This window comes from Hibiscus syriacus, unplaced genomic scaffold, assembly GCF_006381635.1.
Source record: "Hibiscus syriacus cultivar Baekdansim isolate YM2019G1 unplaced genomic scaffold, ASM638163v2 tig00111166_pilon, whole genome shotgun sequence".
Taxonomy (NCBI): domain Eukaryota; kingdom Viridiplantae; phylum Streptophyta; class Magnoliopsida; order Malvales; family Malvaceae; genus Hibiscus; species Hibiscus syriacus.
The window spans coordinates 725,497-734,223 of NW_024063008.1; the positions used below are offsets into that span (position 1 = coordinate 725,497).

The 8,727-nt window shown below is 31.0% G+C and overlaps 1 protein-coding gene across 2 annotated transcripts; it reads right to left on the minus strand.

Annotated features, from left to right (window-relative positions):
• Positions 1-1,075: 1,075 nt before the first annotated feature.
• Positions 1,076-1,879, minus strand: LOC120155192. Of its 2 annotated transcripts, none has more exons than XM_039166779.1 (2): positions 1,756-1,879; positions 1,076-1,669 (listed from the first exon to the last, which is right to left on the minus strand). In XM_039166779.1, the coding sequence occupies exons 1-2, from the start codon at positions 1,813-1,815 to the stop codon at positions 1,091-1,093; spliced, it is 639 nt and encodes a 212-aa protein (XP_039022710.1). In that variant the 5' UTR covers positions 1,816-1,879; the 3' UTR covers positions 1,076-1,090. The 2 variants fall into 2 exon arrangements, with proteins under 2 accessions (XP_039022710.1, XP_039022709.1); XM_039166778.1 differs by having other exon boundaries at positions 1,076-1,665; positions 1,743-1,879.
• Positions 1,880-8,727: the final 6,848 nt, after the last annotated feature.

Sequence of the window (8,727 nt, forward strand, 5' to 3'; positions counted from 1 at the left end):
TCCATTGAATAATACCATAAATTCCATAAATCTATCATATAAACCTTATGAACTCATCAAGCGGCCTTAGTGGTAAAAAGAGAGTATTATTCTCCTTAAATATCTTATATTCGAACAGTTGTTTTAGTAGAGTGTGTGCACGTTGTTAATAGATAAGAAAGATTTTATGCATAGCCACAATTTCACTCATTTTCCTGTCACAAAACTTGCTGAACTCCTCATTGAAATACTTGGTGCTCTTATTCAAGACCTCCACCCATGTGAGACCCTGTAAATAATTGAATGACCCGTGATGGGCTTCGCAGAGGTCGATGGGGTTCAATATCTGGTTTGCTGCATTCTTGTGAAACCCAGTGGACTTGGAGTCTTCAAAGAAAGCATTGTTCAACAAGGCTTGGAGGTAAAGAAGAACGCTTTTGGGGTTCTTCGAGTGAGAAACCTTCATATCATAAGGCTGTAATAGCAGAGATATTCTGTTGTAAACTTTGCTACACATTTGCCTTAACTGCATGCTGAGTGATGGACTTAAGAAGTCTGATTGAAGACCTAGATATCAAGAATTGTTGCATCACCTTTTCATTTGCTCCAATGACCTCATCTATATCATTCTTCAGATGATGAACATTATGAGCTTTACCCATCCTATAAGGAGAGTTGCTGTACATTCGTCCAGACCTAACTTCAGGTCCGACTGAAGGATTGACCAATCGAAAGCTGAAACGCAGCCACTGCTATAATACTTACAATCAATCCAAGAGCAAAATCGAGAAAACAAAACCAGCAGCGGAAGAACATCAGCTTCTAAACCATTGGTGAAAGATACCATGATGAACACTTTCAGTAAACTTAACCAGAAAGATGAACTATAAAGGAATGATGAAAAATGAATAAAGGGTAAAAATATATGAATTGTGTAAAATCTACTTCAAAACTATCAGTAATTTGATTCAACCAGGTGATTGGATCTGGAAACTTCTAAACAACTTTCAGGTCTAGATTCCTGTACAAGTCAGTAGTCAAGACCAAGGGATTTGCATACAATTAATACTTTTCCTCTTCTAGAAATAAGATTGTTCTATTTTCGTATGACCTATTCTTCCACGGATTGTCGATCAACCTGTTTGATCCACCGTCTTTGGCTTTTGTCTGAAACTGAATTTCCCCCGCTGGTGGCTACATGAGCAATATCCAAGCCTTTCCCTACCGGAAGAAACACGGAGCGGACGAGCTGTCGTGAACCATCATCTATAACACTTCTCCATTTGAAACTCGAAGCAGTTTTGGAATTAACATTCTTGCATACCAGAACTGCCCCTCGGTTACTCAGTTTCGCCAGCCTTAATACCCTGGAAAAGTCCTTTCGTTGGCTATCCACCAACATGAAATCTATGCCGTTTAATCTATTCACTACTTCCTCTGGTTCCCCGACGATGACCTCCGGTCGTGACATACCGGCTTCTTCCAGGGCCTCAACGTATGCTAATCTTGATCGTTCATCGGGAACCATACATACATGTCTTCCGTTTGTATGGCCGCTAGCAACCGCCAGTCCGACGCTTGTTGCGGTGGCGCCACCCTGTGACCATGTCTCCACGATGAATTTCGCGTTCCAGCCTGCTGCCATGGCCGAAACAAGCTCTGCTACACCGGATTCATGATAAATTTCACACTACAAACACAAAAAAGAGAAATCCATCAGCAATCAAATGAGTGAACATCAAGGCATCAGAATTTAGAAGATTGATTGATGCTTACAGATTTAACAGTATCAATATAAGCCTTGGATGCTGTCTCCGGAGACCAAACTAGCTTCATTTCTTCCTTCAATTACCTGGGTTTTTCTCTCTTATGATCGCTTTCGAGTTGTGCTTTTCTTGTTTGACAATCTGAAATGGAATGAAAAGGTTTAGTGGGTGTTGCTTTATATATGAGACAGAGAAAAATGTTGGTAAATGGAAACTGATTTGATTTGTGTTGTGCTGTGGGAACGTTGACATTGTTGGCCTGACAAATCCAACGTGCGGCGGATTTGGATTCCTATGGATTATTAGTATTAACCTTATTTTTTTCAACGGCCTGGCTTTAAGCTAATGCTGTCCTGTTGGCTCTGAATTATTGTTAAACCAATTTAATAATTTATTTGGACATAAACTATAAAATTTAAAAAATATTAAAAAATATTTTATATACTTTTAATAATCAAATTACTGAGATTAATTCCACCTTTCCTATAGATCATAAAATTTTAATTTAATCAAAATATATAAAAATGTAAATACTTATTTTTATAAGTCATCAATTTGTATAACTAAATTATATAGGTGTATTGTTTTCCAAATTTTAATAGCTTAAATATGAAAAGGGATATTACATAATCCTCAACTATGCCTGTAGTCATCCCACCACCGGATCCATTCATAAAATATAATAAAAATCTCAAGTGGGTTTAAATGTAAAAGGATTGTTGAAATGAGTACCACAAATAAAACAGAAAGTATTTTGAGTGATGGGGACCACATGAAACATCCAGGAGTAGATGAACGGAAGAGTCAAATTTGAAGATTTCCTCGCACCGTTTTTCCGACCGTGAGACGCCGTGACCGAAGAGCAGCCGTACCATAAAGGCAACAGTATAAAACAGTTACATCAATATATATTATTTTATTTAAATCGAGTTGTACAATTCATTTTTACAAAACAATTATTCTTATTATATCATCAAATAAAACATTAACGTCCTAGGTAAAAGAAATATTCATACTATGAATGAGACTATATTACATTAACGGAATATGAAGCAAAGTTGGAGACCTCTAACACCGGTGTGCTTTGTATTACATGTCGAGCTTTGGGCAGTTCTGGATGGCCTGACTGTAGCGTGGGAGCGTGAGGCAAGAGATGTTGAAGTTGAAGTCGACAATAGCCAGTCAATTCCTCGAGCCAGCTGCATGAAGTAACCATCATTAGCAGGATATGTGAGTTCCTAAAGCTTCAGTGGAATATCAAGTTTGTCTATGTCAACCGATAAGTGAACAAGACTGTCGATTCGTTAGCTCATTTTGGGCGTACAAGTACTCTGGAACTAACAATCCTGTCTTCCCCTCCCGCTAGTATTAAGAGCCTTTTGGACAAGGATAGAGCTGTTGCTAATGAATAATTCACTGCCTAGCAGTTTCTTTGTAACCAAAAAAAAAAAAAAATGGCTTGCACCGATATCTACACCTTGAACGAAGAAACAAGATATTACTTTTTTTAGTCCAATATTCAGAATATTGCAAATATTGACTCGTTGAATCTTTATTTTTATTAAGATATTTTATCACAATTTTTTCAATCAAAATATTTAAATAAATTTGAATTTATTTAAATTTCCGGATGAGTGATTTAAAATTACAGACATTTTAGTCCATCATCATATTAGATAATGTATTTGAACTTCTCGCATAAAATTGGTATGAATCAATCTGACGTCAGAAATTACATAAATATGTTTGCAGGGGAAAATGGGACATGTAATCGAGGGTATGTGAAGTTCTTCCATGAGCGAAAGATTTAATTTTTTTATAGTTTAATGTGATTATAAAGTAATATATGTATAGATTTTTTTAATTAATTGAGACCGTGTACATCATCTAGACATACATGTTCAAACTTATAATTTTTAGGAAAAATAATATTTATTTTTATCACTAAAATTATCTAATAGATTAAAAAATATAAACTTTTACCATTTTTAAGTTTAATTACATGAGAAGGTCTTTAATCTGACACCATATATTATATAAGTTTGATATCATTAGAACAATTGCGTAGCTTTGGAAGAAAAATTACTTCATATGATTTCAATAGAAATGTATGTTCATGTCATATAATTTTCTCATAATCGTACCATAGTATCTTCATTTGACTCGAAAGCCATGTTTTGAAAACCGGACCGCACCAGTCGGTTCAATCGGTTCAATTAGGAATCGCTGTCAAGTCCGATTCATTCTAACCCGGTTAAACCGTTACTAGTAAACCGCAAGGAACCGCTGAACCGACTGTGAACCGTTCGAACCGAAACCGCTAAGAATCAACCATCAATAAAAAAAAATTAAAAAAGTTAAAATTTTTATTTTGAAGGTTAATCAACTTTTGTTTTGGTTTTAATGTGTAATGTTTGGAGATTTTTATTAGAAGTAAATCAAGTAATGAATGATGGAATTTTGGTGTTGTATTTAAGTATTATAGTTGTGGGGATATTTTTAGTTTTTTTATTAAATGTTTTTGATATTTTTATTTAATTTTTTAAATAATTATGACGTCGTTCAGTTCTTTCGACCAGTCTAATCGATTGAACCAGTGAACTAATAGCACAATCGATTCGCTGATCGATCCGATTCTGAAAACCATGCTCCAAAGAACCGATCCAAGCTCGTTTTGACTTTTCAACCGGTTTGCTTGCCAAACCGTATAACTCCGCTTCTTCGCTGACGTGGAAGTTTTGATAGGTTAGGGTACGATGTTGACGTCCACTTACATTAATAACTTAAAATTACGTGAACACACAAAATATCACTTCACCAATTTTTTTATGCCTTAAAACTGAAAGATTTAGGCTTTAGAATAACCTGCATGAATAAATTCCCAGTCAATAACTAGTTATTAATTAAATTTAATTATCATGTCTGCTACCTATATATTCTCCTTGAAGACATCTGTAAACTATATATTTAAAACAGAAATTTTAGTGGGAATCAGATTTTTGGTACGAGATTTGTGTTAAAAACTATAAAGTAGTAAAGTTCGGTATTGAAATCGAATATTCGGATCGAATCAGAATTTTACGAAAAATTTATGGATGTTAGGAAATGGTTGGAAGTATTATTTTCATATTTTAGATCAAAGAAATTTTGCTCAGAACAGTGCAATTTTTCAGATTTGACCGAAATAGTGAAATTTTAGTGACTAGAATGCAATTTTTGAAAATTGCATGGACAAATTCAAAATTCAAAGCCAAGTTTATTCATTTTTGACCAATGAATATTTTAATGGAAGATAATACAATGACATTTGGTAATTTTCAAGATTTATTAATGGTATTTTTGAGATTTTTCATTAATTAAATATTAAATTCAATTAATTGGAAATTGTCATGTGTTTTATCTTTTAAATGCTAAAATATTCAACACAATTAAGCCATTATCAGCATTCAACGTCTTCAAGGCAGAGACTCCAAGTTCTCCAAGGTAAGAATTTTTATTTGGATTTTTTAAGCAATATACTTTATTTTTGGATTTAGTTATTAGATAGAGAATTAATCTACATGAAATTCTCTATTATTTGGTATCAATATTTCATGGTGAAGATGATGATGTGATGAGATTTCATGATTAAGGTTTAAGGAGGTTTAGTGATCTTGAAGAATTGATGAAGGATTTTTATGTTTTTGATGTTAGTGATTATTTTTAAAGCATGTATGATAGTTAAAATTAATTGTACATGTATAAATAAGGTTTGGTCATGTTAGGGATTATGAGAATGATGAGATTTTGATTCAATTTAATGTTGTTATGATTGGAAATGCATGAATTTAATCCTAGGAGGTTGAATTCATGGTTGAATATGAACAAAAATTTCCCTAAATGATTTAGAGGTATTCAACCATAGGAAATAAATCTGGCAGTGAGTTTGAAAATTCGTCAGAAATTCTATAAAAATTATTTGGAGATTATTTTTATATATTGTGTTCGTATATAAATCTAGTTTTGTTTAAAACAAACGAAGATCAATTTCAAGGTGTATAAAAAATATGAAATTTTAACCGAGGAAAGATTAGAAAAACGGGCAGCAGATTCTGCACAAAACAGATTCTGCCAGTCAACTTTGAAAATTCACCATAAATTGTACATAATGAATTAGAAGGAGTTTTTTATATGGATAGATTCATATTCGATTCTAGTTTTCAAAAGAAGAAACATAATTAAATTTCAGAGTGTATATCAATACATAATACTGATTCTTTAAAGGTAGTGCTAGTTATCTAAATATGGAAATTTTTTGAATTTAAGTGGAAATGGATTAGAAGCTAAAGAGTAATGTTTAAATGTTGAGTATATTTTTGGATTCTTGTAATTGAATTTAAATGGAAAGAGACCATTTTGAATAAATTGGAAATGTTGAGAAGAATTCTAAAAGAATTCATTTTAATGGTTAGTTGGTGGAATTCGAAAGGTCCCAAAACTTTGGGGACTTGTTTGCAAGTTCTTAAATGAAGAAATATTATTTTGGGTATTTTATTCAGGTGCTGGAATTTTAGTAATTAATATACAATTATTATAATGGTGAAGGATCATTATGAATCAAAGGAAAAGTTGAGTTGAATTCTAGAAAGAATTTAAAATATGTGGTTTGAAGTTATAATGGAGTTATGAGTTTAGTTGATATCGATTTAGTTATCGATTTTATTTTATAGATTTCAAATGTTAAAATGAGCTTATATTAGTATGATACTAATATGTAGTTCAAACATTTTGTGTTGTAATTTGGTATTGTCATACTACGATAAATCTAACAATCCGAACGATCCGAAAGGAAATGACAAAGCTCGTGACTAAGACTATTGTATAAGAGTTCTGTAGAGAGGCAAAAGTGAGTGCAATTATTTATTTAATTATTTTGATCGAGGACTACTTGCGATAAGTCAACCTCATTCCTATTTACAACATGATTTATAAAGTTTATAAATCATATTTTTATAATATTGTTTATCAGTTTTATGAATGATTTAGGGTATGAACTACCCAAGCATGATATTTTGATTATGGATTTAATTATTGTGCATGAACCCATTGTATGTATAATGAGAATTACTGGTACACTTGATATGCCATTAGTTGAGTATTATCAGCTTTGATACATTTGTGTATCAATGTTATCATATCAGCTTTGGTACATTCGTGTATCAATGTTATCATATCAGCTTTGGTACATTCGTGTATCAATGTCCAGCTCCAATGGTGCTTATTCAGGTTATGATGGCACTGAAGTGCATCATATCTCAACATCATTTACGATTTGCACCGTGTTGTGCATAGTGCGCACCTTACTCACGTATCTTACGTTCTCATGAATATGCATTGGGCTATGAAAATGAATATGCAAGTTGTGAATGAATTACAGTTGTTAGAAAGCATGATATGCTTATTTTATCATATATGATTTATCAGAATTTTCATGAGTTCATGATTTAAAAAAGGAAATTTTAGGTCTCAGTGAAGAAATCGACTTGGAAAAGTTGGTTTGTCAATTTAATATTTTAATTTGAACTATTTTATTTATGTTTATGATATTTTTCATATTTTTCTTACCTTAGATTATTTCTGTCTCACTAAGTTATACTTAGCGCGTGATGATTTTCATGCGGAGGGTCTGATTGAGATACATACATTTTATGAGAAGCCTTCCAAGCATCATGTGCAAATCATCTATAACACCAGTATCAGTAAGACATCATTGAATTTTCTTTTGACTAATAGTAGCATGTATAATTATGTCAGTAGTTTCTATTTATCGTACTTATTTTAAATAATTTATAATAGTAAACTAGAACTATTTTACTTAGATTAGTTTTATCAGTATTTATGCATGAAAAAAATATATTATGTTATTATGTTTCTAAAAGATTTCACGAAAAAACATGATTTAGTAAAATTACTGATTAACAAATGAATTTATTTTTTAAAAATAATTTTAAGTTAGAATACGAGTGTTTTCAAATGAAGAAAACAATTTTTTAGACAAATTTAAGTTCAATAAATATTTTTAATTTGATGTGACATCTTCGACTCGTATATCGAGATATATACGGGTTAAGGGTGTTACAACATCTTTCTTGAAATCAAGAATATCGTTATATTTCAACTAATTAGAGTAAATACTAAAAATATACATTATTTATCTTAAATAAATAACATAATATACAAATTGTAATTTTGTATAATTATATATATATAATTTTAATTTTACAAATTGTTAAAGCTATAGAACCAACGAGATTGGTTCAAATAATAAATATCTTGATATTGTTTAAGCAGATCTCGAGATCGATGCCTTATGTAGGTAGAAAATTCTTTTTGGGATATTCACACACCAAAATCATGTGTGCGACACAAGTCAATCTAGATTAATCAAAACAAAATACTCAAAAATCGGGAGGACAACCAAAAGAAAAAAAAGGAGCTATAATCAAACATTATTTTATGTTTATGTATCGTACAAACAAATAATTAAGTTTATAAAAGAATTTTGGATATATTTTTATGATGTTTATGACTAAGTTAAAATCAAAATTATATATGTAAAATTGTATTTAAACAAAAAATCCTATAAACAAAATGAAATTAAGTCAAAATAATCAATAATATCATAATATTCCAATTACCAAGAGTTATAATTTGTAAAGGTCAAATCTCCTTTTTAAATCCCACTTAAATAGGCATTTTTTCAAAATTCAGGTAAACTACATGTTTAGACACTAGAGTATAGTATATATTATAGTTTGATCACTAACTATAACTAACCGAGTCATTAAACTATTAAAATGGTTTCAATTAAATTATTAATCGTTAATTATTAACAAAAATGTTAGTGTGCCATTAAAATAAATTTATATAATTATATATTTAATTTTTATTATTTATATATATTATATTTTTATCCCAATCTTGTTTAAAAATAATATAACGA